This window comes from Protobothrops mucrosquamatus, unplaced genomic scaffold (assembly GCF_001527695.2).
Source record: "Protobothrops mucrosquamatus isolate PMUCROS unplaced genomic scaffold, P.Mucros_1.0 scaffold3514, whole genome shotgun sequence".
Taxonomy (NCBI): domain Eukaryota; kingdom Metazoa; phylum Chordata; class Lepidosauria; order Squamata; family Viperidae; genus Protobothrops; species Protobothrops mucrosquamatus.
In genome coordinates, this window is record NW_015389484.1 from 64369 (window position 1) to 90325 (window position 25957).

A 25957-nucleotide genomic window follows, 5' to 3' on the forward strand; every position below is an offset into this window, starting at 1 on the left:
CAGCGATGGAATCAGCTGACTATGCCGAGGCGCCGGTAACCACAGCCACTCGGTCTTGGACGGGTTGAGCCTGAGTCTGTTCCTCCCCATCCAGACCCTCACGGCCTCCAGACACCGGGTCATCACGTCAAGGGCATCGTTGGGGTGGCCCGGAGTGGATATGTACAGCTGAGTGTCATCAGCGTACTGATGGAAATTTCAGTGAGGAAGAGGAAATGTATTTTTGGCTTGTAAAATAAAAGACAAAATTAATTGACCACAGAATGTTATCATTGTGGCAATGCTGATAGGAGATGTCTGATTCCTGTTAAGGAATGAAATTTTAAAAAGCACAGTGTGGAAGTGCATATATAGTTCTTTTAATTATAATTTGAGAACAAAGTAAGCCCTTATCTCTTTTAAGGTCTTTTAAGAATTGCAGTGGATAGTTTTTTTTATTAGTTTTGCATATTACATTGCATTAAAGAATAGGGAAACAGAGAATTCTACTCCTGAAGATGGAATGTAAGAATTAGGAACTTTAGAAACTGGGAAAACTGAAAAAGCGTGCAGTGGTGGTGAGAAGACTTGCAGTGATAGCTAAAGTCAATTTCCTAGAAAAAAAATACTCAGAGCATAATGCACCTGCCAATATAAAAAAAGACATAACATTATAAAAAAGAAAGAATATCAGTCAATGTATTATTGTTCAGCCCTGCCAAGGTGAACAAAATAAATGTGTTTCTGAAACTTAAGATTTCAAATTAAGAGTTTCTTTCTGAGAAATATACAATATATATGATGTTAATTTTGTTCATCAGTATAGTATGTTGTGCTGGTACATTCTTTTTTGATCATTACTGTTCCTTGATAATGGAGAATTAAGCTAGTTTCTAGTACTTCACTATTAAAAACCGTTCTGTAATCAAGAAGTTTGTAATCAGATATATTTGTTTTAGGAGATGCAAGTTTTAATGTACTGTACAAAGGGATACTGTAGAAATCATAGAGATTGTTTTCCTTCCATGGTTTATAGCTTACTGATGCTTGGTTAGTCAGGAAATATATACATCTAAGTGAAATAAAGGCTGAAATTGATAAAGTCAGGAATAAGCAGCCTGACACCCTACAAGATCATTAACAAAATGCTTTGTTGATGCTTATCACAACTGAGGCTGAAAAAAACAGCAAGAAGTCTGTTGCAATATGAGAATGGGAGAAAGAGATTTCGAATTTAAACCTTAGAGCAGATACATACAGTATATGGCTTGATCCCCTAACTTACGGGTGTCAGACTCGATTGCGTCGAGTGATGTATTGTGACGTATTGAGACTTTTTTGCCTTTGCGGAGCCAGGGTGGGTGTGGCCTGTGCATGACACATCTGGCCAAGGGCCGCAGTTTGACACCGCTGCCCTAGCTGGTGACATTCTGCAGATGGAATAAGGATGTAATTTTTCATTATCCTTATTACCATAATGAACCTGAACTTGTATTCATGTCTGTTTCTGTTTGCTTCTTGTCTTCTTTTAACATTGCTCGAGACATCTCTTCACCCATTTCACGTGCTTTATGACATCTAATTGTTGTTAACCAAGGACTACTTGTATTATCAGCATACTGATTGTACTTTACCCATGTTAACAGGTGGGCTTGTCTAGCGATTTCATATAACTATTAAGAGAGTTAAGGGCTGTGGCATTCTGGAAAGTGGGAGCCAAGGTCTAGATCATTTCCCTTCTACCAACAATTTGAATTTTGCTCCAAATTGTTATGTATACAAGATTTTAAGCAAACCAGTGGGGATTTAGTGAGGATGAATATTTTCACAGGTTCATTGGAAAACAAGCATCTCTATATTAATTGGATTTGGAAAAAATCTCTAGACTTCTATTGGATTTACTGATATAAAGACTGAAATGTTTCAGGCGACTGATTTGTATGCTTTACTCATGACAGGAGACAAATTGGAAACTAAGCCTTTATATTTTCAATAAAGGACAGGTGGGGCAGTTTTGTATATGAATACTAAGTATTTAGGCTGGGTAAAGCATTTGAATGAGTTGATGTACAGACGGTGGGACCATAAACAAAGAGCTGTATAACACTTGAACACCACTGAAACTCCTAAAAATTGCCTGAAACATTGCTGCCAAAATTAAGCAGGAAAGGGAATTAATGTTGGCTACAATTTTTTTTGTTCAGAACAATGGAATAAATATGAGGAACATGGCATTATTATGCATAAAATTCATTGATAGACATCCTGAATTAGCCAAGAGAGGGCAGCTGATCTTAGCAAAAAGCATTCCCATGATATATGAATTTTTCTTTTTAATTCTTATACATCATTGAGCCATTCTTATTAGAGACCGTTAAGAGATGTGATAAAGGTAACATTAGCATGCCAATTCTGTATAGTTAGTTTTACTAATTTATGGTGAATGGATTAGGTAAAAACAGCTTCATAACAGATCATAATTTGCCACTTTCAATGGGCCAGTGAGTGTTGTTAATACAATTTTCCAAGGCATGAAAGAGCAGTTCATCCTTATAAAATGTAATACCTCAATGAAGTTGATTTGATTTGTCTGGAAATGAGAATTTAATGTATGATTCATAAAATAGGAGACAAATCATCCAGATTGAACTGATTTATAGGGATAAAATTTAATGTTCATGTTTTTTTCAGAATTTGTAGCCTAGTCTTTGCTTCAGTGTTTCAGTATGATTCCTACAATAAACTTAGACTGATAGAGACCACATCCTTCTGGGTCATGAGATATATTGGTAACAAGAAATGTATTTACTCCTCAGAAAGCCATAGATAGCTCCTCATTAATGGACAACTCTAGAGATAGGAGTAAATTAGGCAAGATGGTGTCTAATCCAGATGGTTCATAATTTAAACATATTAAACTTAAATTATAGTTGGGAGAGCAATACATTTCGAGATTTCATTTATTGCCCCCCCTTGGAACAAGACTAATTGATTACTTCACATTCTCTGGTGGGTTGACAAATTTGATTTCTAATTTTAATGCGAATATATCCCTGAGCAGTGATCATTTTCTTCCAAACCTGTGTCTAGCTTTAAAAGGAAGATAACAAATATAAAAAAATGTTGCTACCCAGAACTCTCATCAAACTGCAAATTATATTCATATAAATGGACATAGGGAAAGAACAATAAAATTTGTATATAAATCTTCGAGGTTTGATACTTTACATATTTCCTTAATTGATTAAACTTTCCCAGAAATTTGTACCATAGCCTAATCACTTGGGGAATATGTAAAAGAAGATCCCAACCCTGGTTTGATGAGGACTATACTGTATAAAGCTAAACATTCCCTAATTGAACATTTTATATTATGTAAGACTGTCCACAGTTCCTGAAATCTCTTCAGGAGCAAAAACGGGAGTATAAAACTACTGAAAAGGAAAAGAGAAATTCTGGGGGGAAAAGCCTCCAAAATAAGAAATAATGCCACATTTTAGTATATTATCATTGACCATATGAGAGAAACTAAGTTACAGGTTCCAATTATGACTTCCATATGGGAGGTTAGACTTAAGGTTAAACTAAACAGTGACTGGTGGATATGAATTCTAGCAGCTCTATTTACAGCTATAAACTGTATATTTAAAATGTTCTCTAAATGGAACAACCTTATTAATGTTCTTATGTTTAAAAAAGGGAATAATTTAATCCATCCAGTTATGCCCAATTAGATTATTAAGCATTATTTGTAAGCTCTATATCTTTATAAGCTCTATATCTATACATCTTTGCTGGAAATTAATGGACTGGTTAGAAAAGAAGATCCTTCAGGATAGAAATCAACCATGAATTGGTGCTTGGTCCTACAACATCTCATGGAGTAATATATATTCCCCAACATCACCACAGGAACACATTATATGGGATTTTATTCATTTTAAAACACGCTTCCATAGTTTCTAGAGAACAACTGTAGTTGAAACGGGAGAGATCTTATGATACATGCTTGTTAGCATTCATTAAATTTCTGCATCCCAAAAGCCTTGACAACCAAGAACATCTTTCTGACCTGGTGCCTACTTATAAGAGTTAAAGCAAGGTTGTATTCTATGTCTCTTATTATTTTTATTTTCTGTATTGATGATACGGTGGCAAGACTGGCAAAATTAGAACATTGTTTACTAAACCTGGTTGGCAAAGCTACTGCACTTCTCTTGTATGCAGATGATGCCAGCTAGCATTTCTGCTGCTCCGATTGGTTTGAAGACAGCTCTATAATCAATTGCCTCCTGCTGCATAGACCATGATTTAATTATTAATTATGAAAACAAAATTTATGGGTCTTTTCAAAAAAGCCTTCTAGCCATAATAATAGGGAAGAAATACATGACAATGACATTGAAGAAATTCAGGCTTCAAATACCTCAGAATTGTTTTTCATGCCATCAGTTCACAGAAGGCCCAAATTCAGTCCCTAAAAGAGAAAGTCAGAAGAAGCATAGCTGCCATACTAATATTTTTTTCATACAATAGGAGGTAAATTATATACCTAATGGACTACCGGTAAAAGTATTTGAGGACAAAGCAATATCACAGCTCTCCTGTGACTTCTAGATAGTACATATAAAGACATAGAACCATTGGAAGCTCTACAATTAAACTTCCCAAGGAACCTGTTTTGGTTCCTCGTTGTGTCCCTAACACAACCCTTCATGCTGAAACTGAAATGATTTCAATTAAAACTTTTGTCCTAATAGCACACGTTACTGATTTAAATTACATTTTAACTGAGGTTGTCCAGCTTCTTAGACCTTTTCCAGACAAATTCCAGATTTTTTTTTAGTGAAAACTGCATACTGCCACCCTAAGCCATTGTGGTTTATCTCCCAAGGTATTGATTCCAATGGGATTTGACCAGGCCAAAACATCTTTCAAGCAATATGCCAGAGATTCGGCCATGCAAAATTATCGTAGACAGGCTCCACCATATATTAATTTAGTATATGCACAAAAAATGTTGTTCCTGCACGTTACCTCTGCAATATTCTCCCCTAAAACACCACAAAAACTTTTATTCTTGCTTACTAATGTCCTTCCCTCTGCCCTCCTGGAGGGGAGGTTGGTTTATTTATTCATTTGTTTATTTTACTTATTTAAAATATTTATATACCTGGCCATCTTTCCCAATCAAAGTTCTATAAAATACCTAAAGCTTTTTCTTACGGTGAGGAAGAAATTGAAACTGTGGGTCATGTGCTTAGCCTTTTTTATAGAAATGTATGAGATGGGTATATTTCCCCCATGTAAAATACAATATCTGGGCAGGCCAGAGGCTGATTTTCTTTTGCTAGCTGACCAAGTGGCAAGGATTTCAAGCAATGTATCATGATTCTGGATCAGAGCTGATTAAATGTAAACTACTTCTTCAAGTGAGATAATGCTAAGCCTTCACTAGGCTTCCATAACTCAATATCCTTCCTTCCACTGACCCCCACTCTTTTCATTTTCTCCTTTTAAATATACAGACCATTTTGTTTTATTTTGCTATTTTATTATAATTAGTTGCACCATAATTGTCTTAATATTAAGGGCTTTAGCAATTATTAGACTTAATATAAATTAACATAGCTTTACCTCCTTATAAATTCTAGAATTACCTATGTCCATTTATAGTTATCTATCCTAGTTATTTATAGCATTTGGATTATTCATTGTAAAATTAATTGTAGTTTTATGGGATTCTTTTGCATTTTAATTCCTATACTCTATTTTTTTTCATTAAGAGTTTTATCTTTATTTTATTCCATCAATATGGCTTTTAGTTTCTGATTCTACTTTAGAGTAATTATTAGGTTATTAATTCTATGCTGGTTTATGTCCAAAATAAAATTGATTGATATTTCTCAGAGAAGCAAAATTGTTCTGTCCTATGTGACATTTCATTAAAAAAAATCTTCTTTCCTACTCATTATGAAGTACCATTGTTACCATTTCAGTCCCTAAAGCTAAGTAGATACTAGTCAAGTATATTCAGTTCTAGCATTCTGTGTTATTTTTGACCCATTCTTAATACAACTTTAAATGACTAGCAACATAAATTAACAAAACAATAGAGAAGCCTACTACAACAGCAGAAAAATATACAAAAATTTAAGTTTGATAAAACACAACAACAAAATTGGAAATTGAAGTTCTTCCATAAAGTGAAGGTTTTTTTAACAAATTTCCAGAAGGCTGTTAAATGGGAAATGAGACTTTCCTCTGAAGGGAACCTAAGCAGTCTCTGAAAATGTTCCTTCCCTAATCCCAAACGAATAGGCTTCACCGGTTGATTGGAAGTACAAGAGGTTCTCCAAAGTTGATGGATGCATTAATTTGGGAGATTAGAAAACTGTGCAACTTTCATTAAGAAACACATTCTAGATATGCCTATTGTTGTTAATAAATAGGTTACAGTATTTTGGATCAATCATAAATTCCAAAAAATCTTCAAAGGCAGACCTACAGAGTATTTATTGCAGTAATCCAGTTGCGATATAATAAAAACATTTATAATATTGACATGTCCAGATTTGCATTCTTTGTGATGCAGTTGGTGGCCCAGTCTTAGGTAAATTTTTCCTGTGTACCATCAGGTTCCAAAAACCTGGTAAAATGTATGCTTTCAAGAAGAAATACAGATTGGATCCCAGTTCTGGATCAGGTTTATTTATTAAGAGCATTTCTACTTTGCTCCAGGTTGTCGATCCACATTTTATATTTAGGCAATAGTTCAGGCTCTCAGCACCCTCATTGGAATAATATGGAAAAGTGAGAGTGTCATAGTGACATTAAGTTTCTCAAAACACCAAATAATCCTCTGAAACTTAGACATAGATGTGGAATGCAGGAGGACAGTATAGAACTCTGTGGATCTTTATTGGCCAATGTATAGGAAGTTGAAATTTTCAACAGTATCTTCCTAGACCCTCTTTCCAGAAAGGACTGAAGTTACTGCAGAATATTCCATGCAAAGCTGCCTATCTAGAAAGGCGAATGAAAAAAATAATGAAACGGTAAGAGTATAGCCTGTATATTAGGAACCTTTAACACCGTTGCATTGAGACAGTTAAAAAAAGAAAAAGAAAATATAAGAACATTGATAATTGGCCCACCAAATTTGTAATACCACATCTTGCACTTAAGGTTTCGTAAAGAGTGGGTGAACAGATATTTTTTGATATCAATAGAGGGAGAGCTGATTCCCCTTGAGAATAGTATACACAAATTCTTATGTTCAAGATTTTCGGATTCACCTTTGATTCATATAAGAATTCAACAGCATGGGAAACAATGTATAGAGACTCAGGTTAATGCTCAGATCAATACAATTTATTTTTAATACATTTGTATCCAATCTTTCTTCTGGGACAAGAGTGGGCCACATTGGGTCCCAAGAGCCCCACTGGGTTGCAACACCAAAATTTAGTGGCAAATCACTGAATATTGCAGGTTCAGTTTCCGGCAGGAAAAAAAACCCCTCACTGTGGAAAACGCCTTATTACCCCTTAAGAAAAAAAAAGGACAATCAATCCCCCCCTCTTCCCCCCCCAAAGTTAAATGCAGCCGTCTGTAAAATAATTTTCTCTCTTGCTCTACAATAATAGCCCTACTAGTGAAGTAGATGATATTAAAGATAACGAGTAGCCAAAGAAGCTCAGAAATCATAATAACAGATGGAAGGATTTGAACCTGTCCCACTCAACTTATTTCTGTATATCGTTTCTTTCTGTTTTGTAATAAAATGTTTGGGGAAGAATGCTTGTTAAATACTATACTTTTCTGTAGATGCAGGCAATCTTTCAGATTTGTTCCCATAATTTTCTTGAGATGGTTCAGTGCAGTATGGACAATTTGAAGGTATTCCATCATGTAGCACTTTTTAAAACATATATATATATATATACACATATATATGTGTACTGTACAGAGGATAAAAAGAGCACTTATTTTTCTGTACTTCATTCTATAGTATATTCTGCTTTAAGACCAATAACTTTATATAGTTAACTATATTTGTGAAAACTTGTTTCCAATTAAAAATGGAATACATCTGACTTTGTGATAAAGGCACATACAAGATTGGCCAAAGGGTGTAAAATGCACTTTGGTTTTCATTGGGGAAAAACAATTATGGCAACAAAATGTCTTGGGTATTAAAATATATCATAGCTAAGTAGATGAACATGTCTTCACTTTCATGTCTATTAAGAAATTTCCAGATAACTATGACAATAATGAGCAATATTGTTAATGGCAGTTGAAATATGTACGCATCTGTGTTGTATATATTTAACTGCATATTTAGTTAAATATATGCTCTAGTGAGATTAACAGAATTGTCTCTATTATACAGGTTCTAGAGGGTACATAGGTTTTTTAAAAAAATTCTTTTCAATTTTAAGACATTTAGGAAACTTTTACATTTTGTTTTGTGGTTTCCACAGATACAATCATTTTTTTTAACAATTCGACAGAAGTACATTTTTATTAACTACAGGATTGGGACTAGACATGTACAAAACATTCTGTGCATGAAAGATGGTTTCAGGTACACCATATCTAAATTGAAACATGCACATTGGCCCATGCACAGAATGAATTTTTGTTTTTTGTCCAAGAAGTAATTTAAGGGGTGGTGAGGAAACCAAGTCCATAAGGAATTGACGGAAGGGAAAAGAGGGAAAGACTGAGAAAGCCGAGACACTGTGGGATATGCCTCATTGTGACATTGGCAGCAGCAGCTAAAGGAAGAGAAGGAAAATGTTGGAAAATCAGGAAGGTGAGCAGGCCAGTGGGACAGGGAACAATGAAAAGAAGAGGTGGGTGATGTTCCCCAGCCTTGATCTACTCACCCTATCCAGATTTGTCTGAAACAGAACAATTGAAGTGTTCCAAGTTTCAATCCTATTTAACTCTGTCTGGCTTTGAATGGTTTAGCAGAACATCCTATCTGACCCTCCTGTAATACAGTGGTTTTGCTAAAAAAATTTTTTTTTAAAAAAAAACCTTTTTCACGCACATCTCTATTTGCATCAATGAAATGCACTTGAATACATCTGCCTTATGAGATTTCAGTTATTTGTTGTAATTTTCAACAGCTATTTTATTGTTTATAACTATATAACTGGTATTGCCAACTACTTTTGCTATTTAATTTACTAAATGCTCATTGGTTTAATATACCCAGGATTGTATTTTTATCCATTTTGTAGCCATTTTTAACACCTTTAATGGATACCAAAGTGAATATGGTCTGTGCTTATACTTACAAGGATCTCAAATGTAGCGGTCCTGATTGTTCAACACAGCAAGAAAATTCACTTTCACAGTCAACAAGTCATCTTACTCAGTTGAACACAAAAGTTAAATAGTTTGTAATTTCAATAGTAGGAAGGAAAATACAGTACAAATTACTAAAAAATACTAAAATATAGAATTGTTTTCAGGCATCCTTGCTACATTAATCGCAGCAGTCACCTGAAATTTGAAACTTTTAATAAAAAGTTCTTAAATATAAATTATATGGCAAATGTACAATACATTGCTTATACAGTCTTTTAATCCAGTGTTCTGTAGTACTCCAGCAACCAGTACAGTTGCCTTCCTTTGTGAGAAAAAGTAACTACCCCAAGTCTTCCAAATTTCTTACTATCATGAATGTGAGTGATCTGAATCAGGTATACCACTGTCTCTGTAGCTTCTGTTACTACTGTTTTCACTGTGGTTGTTTTTATACAGATTCATCCCATTAGGTGGAAATATGGTATGTATTACAAACTCCTCTTTAGACACTTGCTCATTATTCAGAGAGATCATCTGAAAAGAAGTCTCCCTGATTTCTAGGATGGAATTGTCCTTCTTAGTTCCAGCCTCAGCATAGTCATCTTTTCTTCGCCGTCCTTTGCTATAGGTACAATTTCTTGAGAACAAGGAACCATTCCTGTGGACATACCAACATACTAAAGCAAGCAATGCTATAGCTACCAGAGCCACTGCCCCTCCTATGATGGCAGCTAAGGGCAAGTTAGAGTTTTTGAATGGTTCTTTCTCTTGTTCATGGTTTAGGGTTGTTGTAGGATTGTACATTCTAAGAGGAGCAGTTTCAGTCTCTATACAGACAGGAGTTTCATCATACAGATAGATGTTACTGGTTTCCATGGGAACCATGCATACACGGTATGGGGAATCTGGCTCAAGTGCAGTGAGCAGGTAATCATTTCGGTCCCCTGTAACAATGGTTTCAGTTATAGATCCAAAGGCTGGGCTGTGACCCATTTTGAGCCAGCTAAGTCTCAGAGCAGTCATGGGTAGTGCAACTTTCCAAGAAATGTGAATAGTCTCCGTGCTTACAGATTTTACAACAATGGTAATGATTTCCTGTGCTGGGGAAGCTGTTCTGTAATTTTTATGTGGATTAACAGTCTTTATTTCAGGAGATTTGGTCACAGAAATGGGCCAGTGTCCTTGCACAGGATATAAAGTGTTTGGTATTGAAGCAGTAATTTGGATAGTGCTTACAATATCTTCATCTTTGCAATCAAATAGCTCTTTGTTGAGATCTTTGATTGCCATGCCCCGCACTTTTTCTGGTGCTTGACACATCAGTCCACGTACATTAACTTTGAGAGGCAGGGTCTGTAGCCAATCACGAACCCATTTCATCTTGCACCCACAGCGCCATGGATTGTTTCGAAGAAACAACTGGGTTATATTGTCTAGGTCATCAAAGACACCCTGAGGTAAATTACTGAGATTGTTATTTGACATATCCAATCGATATAATTGACGTAGATATGCAAAAGCATTAGGTGGTACACGATTGATATGGTTTTCTTGTAGATAAAGCTTTCTCAGATTTGTGCCTGGCAAATTTATTGGAGCTGCTGTAAGAGAATTACGAACTAGTGAGAGTTCAGTTAAATTGACTAGATTTGTGAAGACCTTCTCTCCTAATCCATGATTGTTTAAGAGATTTCCATCTAAAACTAAACGTTTTAAATTTGTAAGATCTTGAAGGGACAGCTCTGAAATTGTGGAAATACGATTATCATCCAAGCGCAGCTCTTCTATTGTTTTAGGCAAGCCCCAGGGAATGGTGCTAAGGTGATTTCGAGAGAGAAAAAGTAGTCTGAGATAAATATTATCCCGGAAGGCTCCATCTTCAATACTAACAGCAGAAACAGAATTATCATCCAAATGCAATTCTTCTAGATAAGGAATTTGTGACAGTGAATCATAAGTAATTGTCCTTATGTTATTTTCTTGCAAATGCAATTCTTTCACATATTTTGGAAGGTTGATAGGGAATTCATCCAAGCTGTTGTGATATAAATAAATTCTCTCTACTTTTATTAAGGTTTTTAACTCGGAAGGAATTCCAGCATTATTAATTTGATTGTTCTGAAGGTAAAGAGTTGTAGCATCCCCTGGAATCCCAGTTGGAATAGAAGTCAAGTCACGATCATTGCAGTAAATGAATCCTGCATCACAGCGACACGCAGAAGGGCATAGTTTGGCACTGGCAAAATGAGGTGCCATTTTCAGCAACAGCACTATCTTTGTCCAAATAAGGATGAAGCTCCAGGTTACACTGATCATGGTCAAGTTGCAGTGAGATTTGCACACAAACTAGTGCTTAATTTTCAATAACCTAAGAAAGAAAATCAGATTAATAGTAGAATGCATAGGGTAAGCACTATTTTGAAATAAGATAGAAATGATCTAAAAAAATAGGATGCATATTTTTCCAGGAAAAGGTGCTATTGTATTCATATGTGTGTGTGTACATAACACACATATAGATACATACATAGGATTTCTTGAATTACAGTAATGTGAGAATGGGTTTCCTTATAAGAAATAACAAAGCAGGGGCTTAATTAATTCCAATAAAGTTTATTCTGTTCCTTGTTATCTCTGGATTTTATTCTGCTGTGCTTTAGAATTTTATGTTTCAGAATTTATCCTGTCATTTTGGCAAAAGCCAGAATAATCATCTTCCCTAAGCCAGAAATTTTAGAGAGCTGTATATGATAGGTCACCTCACAATTCCTTGGAATAGAGTATTTGCTTCACATATTGAGATGTGGGTTTGAGGATAATAAATTTGTCACTTATCACATGGATTAATTAAATTAGTAACTTTCAGAAGTGTACATACAGGCAGTGATGGGATTCAGCCAGTTCGCACCACTTCAGCAGAACCGGTAGCTAATTTTTTGTTGCCCAGGCCCAGAATGGACTTCCAGAAGCAGCATCCACTCAGAGAACCGGTTGTTCACATATTTGAATCCCACCACTGCATACGGGTGATCATAGGTCTATCTATGTGGTCATTACAATTGACAGAGACTTGATAGCACATAATCAATATACAGGTGAATAACATTTCATGAACCATCATGAAATGTGTGTAGCAGTCCCATTCATTTAGCTGAAACATCTCTGCAAACCAAATCCATATTGCTTTCTATTTTGCCCTTGGTCACATGCTGCATACAAACCAGGAAAAGTTAAACTTTAGTGACAGCGATGCAGCTTTTATTTATAATAGAGATATGAACATGCATTAAACATTTTTTGTCGAACATCAGCATACTGATGGCTTTTAGTAATGTCCATATCTAATGCATTATAATTATCTTATTTGTTATAAACTAATACTAGTTAATTTATTTGTTATACTGCTCCATAAAATTAGCAAGGAAAAACTGAAACAAGTTTATTAAAATGTTTTTTTCAGGCATATTATTATTACAATAATATTCCAATCCAAAGATTCCTATACTACACAGCTGCTAAGCTAGCTATTTTAGCAAACAGCACTGCTGTACAAATCCTACAGTAAGGCCTGAAACCCAGCTTCTTTAGTACTGCTTGCATCAAGGTTTTGTATATAAGGAAATATTCTTTAATTTCACATGGTCAATATTTTATCTGTTTCTTGATACCATTTTCTAACATGACAATGGACCTTGTACTAATTGGCAAAATAATTTATTATTATTGTTCTTACCTTATTTAAATATACGAGGGAATAGTTTGTGCTTACTAATCCAATGGACATCCAGTTTTCCAGAAAAAGGTTGACTTGGGAGAAATAAATTGTTTAGTTCTCATAACTGTACTTCTTTTACATCAATACATTAAATTATTCTTATGGGTAAGAATATATTTCCAGATGAGCTCCATTATATTCAGTAAGTATTTTCTATGAAGTTTGAACATGGAACATAAAAACATCCAGTTATTAAAAGTTTTACAGTCCTGTTACTCTGCTGGAAGAACAGTTCTAAGAAGAAGGAGAGGATTTTCCTTCTTTTAAGTCTGCATGTGAAGAATTTGTTTTGTTTTGGTTTAATATCCTTAATAAAAATGGCATTCTTTGTACTTCTCAGAAGCTTTTCTGCATTATATAGCTAGAGATGGTCAGTTCCATGTGTATAGAATTCTTTGTGGTATAAGGCTTAAATTATGATGGCTTCTTCATTAAATCGAGGATCTGTTTTTGGTCCAGAATCATTCAGCTGTAAACCTTAAGCAGCAAGTATTTTCTGATAAATCCATGCTTGCTGGGCTCTGTGTTTTATTTAGAACTCGGTCAGGATTTCCAGTTTAGAGTAGTTCCTCCTTCTGTCTATATTTCCAGGTGCCCACTCCTTTTGGCAGAATTTGATTTTAATTCAGAGGCTTTTCTTCTTGAAGAAATAAAATTTCTAATTGAAGTAACAAGGAATTTTCTCAGATATTTCACTCAATCCTTGCCTAAAAAAAATAAATAAAAATAAATTAGTTGTCATCAGGTAGAATTTATTAATGGTCTTGTTCAACCTTTTTAAAACAAAAATCACCTCAGCTATTGCATGTAGAGTCCAACGAAAACATGACAATGAGCTTGAGTTAACAGAGCACAAGGAATCTGATAAACACGACACGTGACTCTAAAGATGCAGATTAAGGCCAAGGTTCTTGGATGACCTGCATGCTTCTATTTATGATTTTCTACTTTCAAGGAAAAGACAAATATCTGTAGTTTTAGATTATTCAAAAGCATTTTTTTTATTCAGCAGATCTTTTGCAATGTTGTGCTGGGCTTAATATTTTATCTTGTTGAATTCCTTCTGAATTCTTTGGAAAGTACTTCCAAAGCAGCCAATAAGGTAGAATATTTCTATATGGTACAGTTAGATTGAAAAACACACTACATTTTCTATATCTTGGTAATATTTATAAATCTACTTATATGAATAAGACTACAATCTGAAACACACTATGAAATAAACTCAAGTAAATTTAATGGGACATTTTTAAAATCATAATGCACACCGAGTTCTCCCATTGCAATTTCACATTTCTAATCCCAAAATACTAGGTGATTATGCTGATTAATATTTTTACTGTTAGCCATTTATACACATTATAAATATCTGTAGAGTTAAAAGACTAGTCAAGGTTTTATATCTTTTAAAAATATTTCTGCAAAATGAATCAAAATTGCTTAGATTATGATTTCAAAACATTTAAAATTGTTAGTTATGCACGTACTAACCTAATGATTTGATTATTTTAACAATGATGAAAACAGATTCTTGAGATATGCAGATTCATTGTCATTCAGTACATTAAATAAAGTATCAATACAAAATATTTTGGAAAAAACAGTAAAAAATATTTAGATTAGTTATGGCCAAATGAAATGAATAATAAAGCTTAGAGACTAGAAAGAAAACAGAAAACATTGCTCACTTCACTAGCAAGTTGTCTCAATTGTTAAGCTATATAACTGTTGGGAAAAACATTAATTTGATATTTATAATTAATTCATTCAATTTATAATCAGTTTTTAACTCTGTAATCCACTTTTGTTAATGGATACATTTCTTTCAATATTTCATAATATTTATTTGTGAAAAATAGTTCCAAATAAGTTTGGCACAGAGAGCAAATTGGGTGAATATTTATATAAAAAGATAACAGGAATAAGAACTGCCTTTATACAAAATGTAAAGCTTTAATATAATGAACAAGAAAGATAGATTTAATGAGGGGTGTTTTAAAGAAAACAAGAGAAAAGTATACAAAATATATTTTTGCTTAAGTAGAAGCATTGTATGCTTGCTTCTATGAACTGAATAATGTATGTCCATTTTCATGCTTATAATTTTTCTTCCAATGTATTGTTTAATGTTCAATGTCTGATGTACTGCCACTATTATATTAACCATAGTGTTGGATTAAAATGAAAGCAGTATAACAGTATAATTCTTGTATTTATAAATTTTTCCTCAAAATTATCTGAAAATAAGAAGATAAAATAAGTCTCCTTGAGGGAAAGAAAAGATTGTTTCAAAATGTGGATTCTCCCATTTCTCTTAATTAGAAAGAGGTACAGTTTTCTTTACTTTTCCTTTAACCTATTATCCTGGAATTCCAAGAGATCCTTTATGTTTCAAGTTAACTTCTGAGAACAATGTGTTTGCATAATAAAGGCAAGTGATCTGTCCAACAGAATAGAAGTTTGCTGCCTTGTTCAGTGCTGCCTCTTTTTCTGGTGGTGTCCTTATATATTCTTTGACATCAGGTCATTTATAGCTGAGTTTGCAAGATGAAAAGAGAAATGTCTCCCACTGTTAAGAGACACTGTGGCCAGGTTTTTTTGTAGCATCAAACTGAGGCCTACAAATTTGAAAGGGAACATTAATTTTGAACAAAACAGGAAGAAAATGAAATCCTGGATGCACTAGTCCACAACAACCCTATTTATGTGTAAAAAGTACTCATTATTTTACTGCATTGCACAAAAAGATGTTTTCCTTCTAAGTATTTGGGTGAATTATTCTTATTGTCATATACTTTTATCTAGAACTATGTGACAGTATTCTAGGAAATGGAGTATTCATGCACATTCTAGACAATATATGGCTGTATATATGTGCTCATTATTGATATTCTGATATGGAAGACTGAATTCATTTTAGCAGCAGTGTTTTGGAAAAAAACATATCTTTTAGCTGTCAACATGATAATAACTAGAATTTACCTAGCTGTACAAAACTAATTGTTTTGTATGTCTATCTGATTTATGGTTTAGTACTTGTAGATTAAGAATAATGTCTCCTCATATTTTGTCTTCAGGTGTATTAATTCCTATATGGATTTTGATTAATCATTCTAGAATCACTAGTAAGCTTTTCTTGTTATAAAACAGTCTTATCAGAATATGTTATTTAAATGTGACTTAAAATAAAATGCATTAAATTGCTTTCTTAAATTATTACACAGTTGATAATAATGAAAAGCTTTCTAATTATACTGCCTGTGAGCTGATTTATACGAACATAGTATTTCAGGAAGCTAGCTCATTTTTTAAATATATATATTATGCAAGGAGGTTAAAATATCGTGCTTGGGGCGAAAGAGTGTAAAGCATTCTTGAGAAGTAATCCTCTGTATCTCTCTCTTATTTCAATGGTGTTTTCTTTGGCTTATGCAAATAAGCAGCACATAGAGCTATTGTTTCTCTCTGAGATATGAGGATTTGCTCACAGTTTTCATTCAATTGTTTTAATCATAAATTCTGATGCCAATGGCTTTCCCAAAAGTTTAGACTTCTATAAAAATAACGTGAGCAAAGATATCTTCTATCTCAGCATGTCATCCTAAAAAAAGATAGAAATACAATTTCTTGTATTAAAGATTGTACAAAAGTACAAAAAATATACTTTTATTTATAAAAATGCAGCTTTTAAGAAAAAATATAAATAGTACTTACAAAATTAAGCTTTTTATTTGTTGAAAGCAAAAATAATAATAATACTGTGATACTGTTCATGTGTAAAAACAACAAATAAGCAAAAGCCAAAAAGACAATTGACAAACAAAAACAAAATCACTTTTTCTATTTGGGGAAAAATTATACTATTATCCCAAATCCTTTCCCTTCCAAACGTAACAGCATTCTGTTCAGCAGGCCTAACTGTCAGATCAATAAACTTAGGACTTATTATTTTATTTATTTTATTATTTTATACTAAAATTCTTTGTGTTTTAAGTTCAATGGGAACAGTAGTTCCAAGTTACTCTGTTTAGAATTTCAACTTTTCCCAACTCTGATTATCTTTCAAAAGTTGCTGAGTTTAATTTATCTAAATGCTAGAGAACAATTGCTATGATTGGTTGGAAATTCTTAAAAATATTTATTTTTTTATATATTGGTTAGTATATATCTGGAATGAACCTTCAACACTTGACCTTTTGTCCTGACTTAAAGAGATGTCATCCTTAAACAATTTTTTCTAGTTGCTCATACTTTAGATAGAATTTATTCCTATCTTATTATATATTTTTGTTTAGTTTATTTCCCAGATACTAACTTTTAAACTAACACTACCAGATATCGAGTACGTATTTTATTGCTGAAGATTGGAACACTTGTTTTGTTAATTTTAGGTTTTAATTTTATCGGTATGTCTTCTAATAGTCTAATTGCTTAGATAATGATTGCAAGGACACTTGTTGTTGAAATAATATTGTTTGAAATCACGGAGGTCCCTGTGATTAAGATCTGAGAAATAATCAGAATCTGATGCAGTTAAATTAAGTGTTTGGAGTTCAACTTCCAATGCACAAAAAGAAGCACTGCTGTTGTTCAACAAATCCCATTATTTAGTATACATAAATTATAGTTTATTTCAATTTTAGGAGAAAAACAAAACAAATTATCTAATAGATTGTTTAAGTTAAAGGATAGTACTCTGTATTCCTATAAGCTAAGACTTCTCCTGTAACTTGAACACAGAAATTCTGCCCACTGGGGGGTAGCACACACTGCAAGAAATCTCTACACAAAAACTGCAAATCTCTCTGTCCTTTTTAATGCAACTGTCTCGTTTCACTGCTTTAATCACAAAGGCTTCTGGTAGGAAGAGCGTGGAAGATTCCAGAGGAACAAATACATAGTGCAAAAAACACTTATTTCTCACGGTGTCTATTCTGTTACACTCATTTTCTAGGGAGATTGCATTCTAAAAATGCAGTTTGAAGATCTCAATAATATAAATAAAGTTTGATATCAGTAGATGACCAGTGTTCCTTAATGGAAAAGATAATGAGACAGAACTAGAAGAAAAGCTGTGAAGGGAAAGAAATCTTATGTGATGAATAATTCCTGAAGTTTAAACAAATTGAGGAAATTCTTTTCCAGTATAATAACATGAACATGAATCCACTGTTCTCAACTTTGATATCTGGAATGTTGGAAGCTAAAATATGTATTCAGTCCAATATTAACTATATCAAGAAAAATACTAGCAGTCTTGCTTTCATGGCACATACTAAAACTTTTCCTAAAACATTAAAGATTTCAAAAAGCTTTTGCAATATAAGAGCTAGTCCTATATAAATTATTTGAAATTCATATTGTTTTGGAACTAGGGTGTCTTATAGGGCTAGGATTATAGAGGTAGGTTTGAATAATCAAAGTCTGCGTTAGATTCCAAATTACAACTTTTCTCTAATTATATTAGAGAAGATTAATTGCTGCAAAAAAAAGAGAAGAAAATCATTTTCTCCTTTCTACTACCTTGCAAAATTTCATTGTGGCAGTATTTAATTACCATAACAGTTAATGCAGAGCATTTAACTTCTACATGATTTGTATTAATATTTAAAACAATCAGTGAAATAGGTTTTTCACCCTGATAAATAGTTAGTCATAGATAATGCTGGTCATAAGTTCAGTGCTTACCAACTGAATCTAATTTACTGCACTTAAATCAAATTTGAGTGATCCTTCCAAAGTAGCAGTTGGAATAAACATTTTACCTAAAATCTTAAACTACTTACTGGTTTTTAGGATCAGGGACTTACAAAACATGGGATTGGTTTTTTTGGCAGAGAAGTGTTTTCAATACAGATTTCCCATGCTCACAGCTCTTGTGCAGATTTAAGCTCTGCATGAGTATGGATATATATGTGTGTAGACAGTTCCTTAGTAATTTACATGTACATAAAGCAATTCAGTGTGAACTTATACTAGTTTAGAAAGCCATTTATACCTTTTTCATAGGGACTAATGAATGAAACACAGGACTAGGGCTGTGTGCTGAGACTACGGCTCTGTGGTTTACTGCTAAATAAATGAATGAACACTGGATTATAGTTTAATCAGGATTGAATGTAATATATTAATTCTAATATATTCAGCTGATGAAGGAGAAAACTATTACAATTAGACAATTTTCTGTAAAACCAGTAGCAACTAAGCTTTATATTTAGTTCTTCTCCTTTTTAAAAATAGCTATAAATGAATCTATTGGAATGGTAGGCCTTTTAAAATCTTATCCTGTTATTTTGCATACATGTTCTAACATTTTAATTTAAATATAAATCCTGTATTTATAATTTCAGAATTATAGTCATAATTTGTTCTTACAACATGGAAGACACTGGGTTTCCAGAAAATAAACCATGGCAAAAGCTTTTTATACAAAATTCCTATACTACTTTAAAAAAATAAAAAAACCAATGTGGCAATGTCTATTTCACTCTAAAGTATCATTAGAGTTATTGGCTTAATTTATGTAACCGTATTTATTGGCTTGTAATGCAGGTCACATACTTTAGGCATTTTTGGCATCACACTGAAGAAAGATTGTTGTATATGTGTGTGTGTGCGCGCGTGCATGTGGTGAATATTTTTGTGCATGTGTATACGTATGTTAGTCTGCCTTAGGTATTAGATTGCATCAAACAAATATGGGATTTCGGTAGTAATGCGAGCTTTAAAATCTAGGTGTAGCTGTTTGTCTATCCTTTTCAAAGAATAATAAAACTTCTTCCAAGAAGACTAAGATGTTGGCTTTTGAACGGAGCACTCATTTTTAAAGGACTATTGATCTTCTTATTTAGCTGTAAAAATAAGTATTAAGGGAACACACATGCCTCACATACAGCGTTGGAAATAGCAGAAAATATACACGTTGAATTTTGGTGTGGTCTCTATGCTCTTTAGCATTTTGTTGAACACAACAGCAAAGTCTGCCATTTGACTATTTAAGTATGTTTGTTTTAAACCACAAAGCTTCAGTTTGAACACAGTTTTTAACCATCAGCTTTTATTTTTTTTTTAAAAAAAAACCACTCATAGTTATAAAGTATAAACGCTCTTTTTGCATTTCATTGTTGATTTGAAAGTCTCTCCACGCTCCTTATTTTTCTTTCCTCATGCAATGTAATAATTTCTGAATCAAACTTGAATACAAATGATTAAAAAAGCGGTGAAAATACTTACCAGCACTGGCTGCAGTAGGGGGGGGAAAAAGCAGCAACAAATCTAGAAATTCCATTTATAAATGCAGGACCCTAGTAATTCCAGCATGGGTATAAAGCCTCTCCGTTTCAAGAAACCACAGACAAAAAGCAGCATCAGCAAGCTGTTGTAGGCGCTTTCACTGTGTCAGTTTCCTTCTCCCTCACTAAGAAAGAGCGAGGGGGGATAGCATTCCAGTTACGTGCGTGCAGCCCACCTCCAAAGTCTGAAGTTACAGCTTTCACCTAACAGTGGTTGAGTAAAGGGGTGATGTCATCAGTGGGTATGGCTTTGGCTCTGCTTCAGAAGGCATCTGAAATTAGCAAGCAATCCAAAGAATGGGCTACAGACACCAGAGGGCGTCAGAGAAGGCAAATCAAGATTTGTGTGCCAAAACAAGCAATGAGCTGAATTCACTATTCACCAGAGTTAAGCTATGCCTAAAACATTTAAGTCATCTTCAAACGAGTACATTTGGCAACCTACTATATAGATATGCAGATAGGGGATTTCTTTTGACATAGTTGTGTGGGTATTCTATTTAGACTGGGCACAATTTGGAATGCACATTACATTTATTAAGCGATTGCATAGATCGGCCACTCCGCTAACCTATCGTATGCTTTAATATCTTGCTTGAAGATTATATAATTAAATTGCTGGAGAATTTATCAGCAACTTTGCTTAATAACTTCTTAGGTCATAAACATTTTTTTTTAATGAGAGAAAAGGGTTAGTGTTTAGGAGATAGTTGGTACTTTAGGCAGTTTTAATATTTACCATAGAGGCACAAAAGCAGATGAATCTCTTTTCAGATCCTCTGAAAATATAAAGTGGACTTCTTTTGGGGGGCAGGGTGTTTTATCATCAAAAATGGAGGTTGAAACGGCATCAGAAGCATTTTTGGGGAAATTTAAAAATTGTCAATTGAAAACACTTTGAAAACTAAAATATTATGGAAGAGCATTCATGACTTAGTCAAATGCATGGAAATCGGAAAGACTTTCAGCTATCCATGTTTTGTTGAAGCTCAGTTCAGACTGTGTAGTTGGAAATTCTGGTTAGAACAGAGAAAGCATTGTAAACAATCATGCCTTATCTTTATGATAAGACTATTTGAATATATCTGATGTTTTCTATTGCAATTCAATTATCTTTCACTAGTAATTTATTAACTATATTGTGATTGCTTTCCCAGCATCTGCATTTCTTTCCAATGTATTGATCCTAAATCTAGTCATTTGTAGGCAGCCTTGAAGTATTTGGCTGCATTCTGTGTGTTCGAACCTTATAAGCAGCCTGCATTAATCTCTGATCTGCAGAGAGGGCAGTTCTTGTGGGCATCAGAAAAAAGAGAAATGGTTATTAATTTCACAAGAGATCTGATCATTTAAAAATCCATAACTATGGAAATTGTTGGAGGCCTAAAATATTGGGAGACAAAGGAAAAAGTAAAAACATTTAACCCTGTCCTTTTTGGAGCATTACATGTATTTTCATCAATGAAGAAAAAAGGTTTTTTGCTTAGTAGGTTCACTGTAGAATATTGTTCAATAGTTTGCTTTGGGGAATTTCTATTCTGCAAATACTTTTTCGTCTGTTATAGAATCCTCATTAGTCCATTTAAATCATTCAACAGGTTCTTGTGCATGTTGTATAATTTCTCTATATGTATCAGTGGAAAGTTCATAAAAAGATATGCAGAATGCCCATTCAGCTATCTTAGTCAGTGAAGCATAGCCAAGTGTTTAATGCATCAGTTAGAAATGAAACAAATCTTCTTGAACAATTCCAATGGGTCCTAAAGAAACAATTAGATTTTACCAGGTTACAGCTGCTATAGAATACTAAAATGTTTTAAAACATTTTTTTAAAAAATAGTATTAATATTTATCTTCTGCTTTTATTATTGAGATTCTTTAATATCTATTGATTCTTTATATTTAAAGATAGACCACACATCAGAATACTGGAAAGATTGAGGCTTTGTTAAGTGAAATGAGGTAGCATTGAGGCATTATATATCAGGGAAGTAATTATTTATGTAATTTCTATTTTACTTCTCCTGCCCAAAACCAATCTGCAGTAGTTAACAAAAGGGCCAGGCAATGCAGTACAAATCCAGGTGTCAGCATGTGGGGTTGACAGACTAAACATTATGAAACACCTATGGGGGAAAGACTAAAGTAAAGAAATATAATTTCAAATTCTTGAAAAAGCCATTTGGTCAATTATGTTTAGAGTCTAGCAGTATTTGAGAGATAACAAATTCTATATTCAGAAATGGTAGTTTAAGAGTAAGTTGAATCAAAATATTCTTTAATTTTCTAAAATTCTGAATTCCCTTCAGCTAAATTTTTAGGAGCCAACTATTAGTATTGGTACTCATATTTTGGACATGACTCTCTATTCCACTCACTTTAGATAGAAGATAGCATCTAGCAGACCTAAGATTATTTTTGCAAAAGCTCAGTAAATTCTAACCAGAATTCTAACCAAATGGACTCAAAACCATTGGGAACTCCCAGGGCTATAGGCTAAACTGGGAAATTATCAACAGAACCCAAAACAAAACAAAACAAAACATAGCAACTATTACAGGATTCTGCGCATACACCTCCACTTTATCAAATGTTAGGGTAAACTCCAGTGTGTGTCCAAATTTGAAATGGAATACATATTGGACTGTAAATGTTTTCTAGGTTTTACATGTTAATTTATTTTACTTATTGATCAAAGTTATATAACTGCCCATCTCACCAAAGATGACTGGGTGGAGCACAACATTCAGATACAGTGAGAGATACATAAAAAAAAATATAAAAATCCATATTAAAATAAATATTGCAAAAACAGATGCACAAACCCTGGATGAAAGGAGAATAAGAATGGTTACCTCAATGATGGAGCCAGCTAAACATGTCTCTAGTTCCTTTGAAGACCCAGATCTGATAACCAGGTTTTGAGGACCTTCTGGAATAGGGTTTCAAGGGTTGAAACATGGGTCCCTATTCATATTCTTGCGTTAGATGAATAAAAGAGATTTTGAGGTACAGCTGAAATTTAACAGCAGCACTTGCATTTCTCCTTGTATTTAGAAAAGCAGCACATACTGGTAATAGCCCATCCAGCTTGATCAGTTCTGTGTTATTTTTGTTTTACTGTTTTCAGAATATAATAATAATAATAATAATAATAATAATAATAATAATAATAATAATAATAATAATAATAATAATAATAATAATAATGGTGATGGTGAAGAATAAAAACAAACTAAGTTCATATATTTAGGTCTGTTTAGTATGGATTCTTCCTATATATTGGTTTCCATTCAAGCCTCTTCCTTTGATCATGGTATTTCTCTCTCCCTCTCACATTTATTATAGGGAATTTAGGATTCCAAGAGATGCAAAAGCCACTAGTCCAAAATCTCAACAGAATTTAAACAATCAAACAAAAAATACTAAAGTATGGAATTTCTCCCCCCCCCCATCAACTCCCTAGTTATGTGGGAGAGGGTACTGCAAAATTCATATACTTCAGGAACCTCCTTTGTAAATTGTTCTTCAGTTTACATTTACAAGCTTAATTGTCAACTCAAATGACCACAGGAACTGTTGTGACAGAAAACTGTACCCCCAACAATATGTATAATAAATCATTATTGAATAATGTAGAATACTCCGTATCTGAACAAATCAGTCAAAGAGTTAATCAGTCGATTTAATGAGTAAACAGTAAAAAGAAGTCCTTAGATTGTAAATCCGTAGTGGCTAACTAACTCTTTCATGGCAATTAAGATTCCTATTTTCCATTAGCTATGATGGTGGGGAATAAAAACATTTTCTATGAAAAAAAAAGCTGTGAACAGGAGAAGGGTTTCTGGCCAGGTGCTGTATATTAATGTAATGTTAAGGCACTAGTACTTAGAAATCAAGGGAATGTAACTGTTTTTTTTAATGTATCATGTATTTCTGAAACTAAAACATCATTCCTCATATTGTTCTCTAAGCATGGTAGAAGAAAAATATTAAATGCATGAAAAGTTGTGTTGACTTTATTTAATTAATAATATTTATATTTAAACTTAAATATAACTTCAACTTTAAATTTTGTCCATGCCCAATCAAGTTTTTTTCATTCTGAGCATACCAGTTGTTTGGCATATGGTTTCTGACAAGATGCTCAAAGTCCAAGTATGCCCTTTGCTTGAAAAAAACTGAGCATGCTTGGTTTAGATAATTGTGAATAGACTCCAGCAAGCCTTGGAGTCCACATACTCTTTATGGAGTAAAAACATCTGGTATTTATTTCATATTTACTGAACAACAGTCTTCTTTTATATATGAACTCTGGAATTTATTTTGTTATGAATTGTATGAATTCTAATTATTGAACAAACTTGGATATCTATAAGAAAACAATCTTATCCTCTATGCTAGAATTTAATGTGAATAAAGAGTACACACTTACCCTTGTGTACATCTAGTCAGACATTTTAAGACTTTCTAAGGACTCTGTTCAGTCTCCTCTATAAATCTTAGCCTTATCTTAAATTTAAAAATAAAAAATAATCTGGAGAGCATATCAATCTGGGGGGCATATATTATTACAGCAAGATTATATTGAATTTCAGAAGGTTACTTGGCAGAAATACTTTGTTTTTGATACCTTTGTCTTTAAATAACTGGAAAAGAATTCCAACACAAATATGGTGCGAAGTCCTAGGTTGTACCATATCACCTCTAAACTGTTTCAGTGAATTATTCTTAAGAATTCTGATCATAGAATTCTGATCTAGGTTAGAGGTAATCAATTCTATTTTTTATTTTATTTTAAAAATAGCTGGATCATCTCTAAATTTTTCTTAACCTGGTTCTGCAGTAAAAGCATTCACTTGAAAACTGGAATTAATTTGTCTATCTGTGCCTATCAATGATTTGGTACTAGACTCACCATGCTTAATTAAGGAGACTAAAGGAAATTCTGGAAAAGAAGGTAATCCTTCTTCAAAGATGTAAAATTAACATTTCTCACAAGCATTTAGTAAGCTTATTTCTGATTTGTTAATAAAGTCACAGAAATCTAATTCCTTAAATGAAGTAATCCTGTGTGATCTGGAAAGGTGATAGCCAGTTTGAAAGCATGCAAATGCAACTATCTACATAAATAGGTCCTACTTCGGTGGGAAGATAACTGCATTCTGTGTGCCTCAGCATATAGTCCTGCTGGCCACATGACCATGGAAATGTCTTCACATAACGCTGGCTCCCTCGGCTAAGAAATGGAGAGGAACACTGCCCCCTAGAGTCAGACATGATTGGAAAGGGAAAACCTTTTCCTTTATCTTTACCTGTGTGACATGGTCAAAATTTACCGGTTTTGTTCCAATGATTTAGCTGTGTCCCAAAATTTCTTCCAATTTCTACTTGTGCTAAACATATGTTTTGGTTTTAAACTCCCTGATTCACATTGTAAAAGCAATAGTGAAAACTCTAAATATTTTTAAAATTGAAAATCAGTTTGAAGTAATGATTAGGGAGCTAGATTAGAAACTGGGAGTCTGTGGGTACTAGTCCTCCCTTAGGCATGAAAACTGGCTGGGTGGCTTTGGGTTAGTCC

General features: G+C 33.5%; 1 protein-coding gene across 1 annotated transcript; it reads right to left on the reverse strand.

Annotated features, from left to right (window-relative positions):
- Positions 1–9457: 9457 nt before the first annotated feature.
- FLRT3 (fibronectin leucine rich transmembrane protein 3) lies at positions 9458–11638 on the reverse strand. The gene has a single exon (XM_015827122.1). It carries the CDS (start codon positions 11620–11622, stop codon positions 9676–9678), a length of 1947 nt encoding a protein of 648 aa, XP_015682608.1. The 5' UTR covers positions 11623–11638; the 3' UTR covers positions 9458–9675.
- Between the last annotated feature and the right edge of the window lie 14319 nt (positions 11639–25957).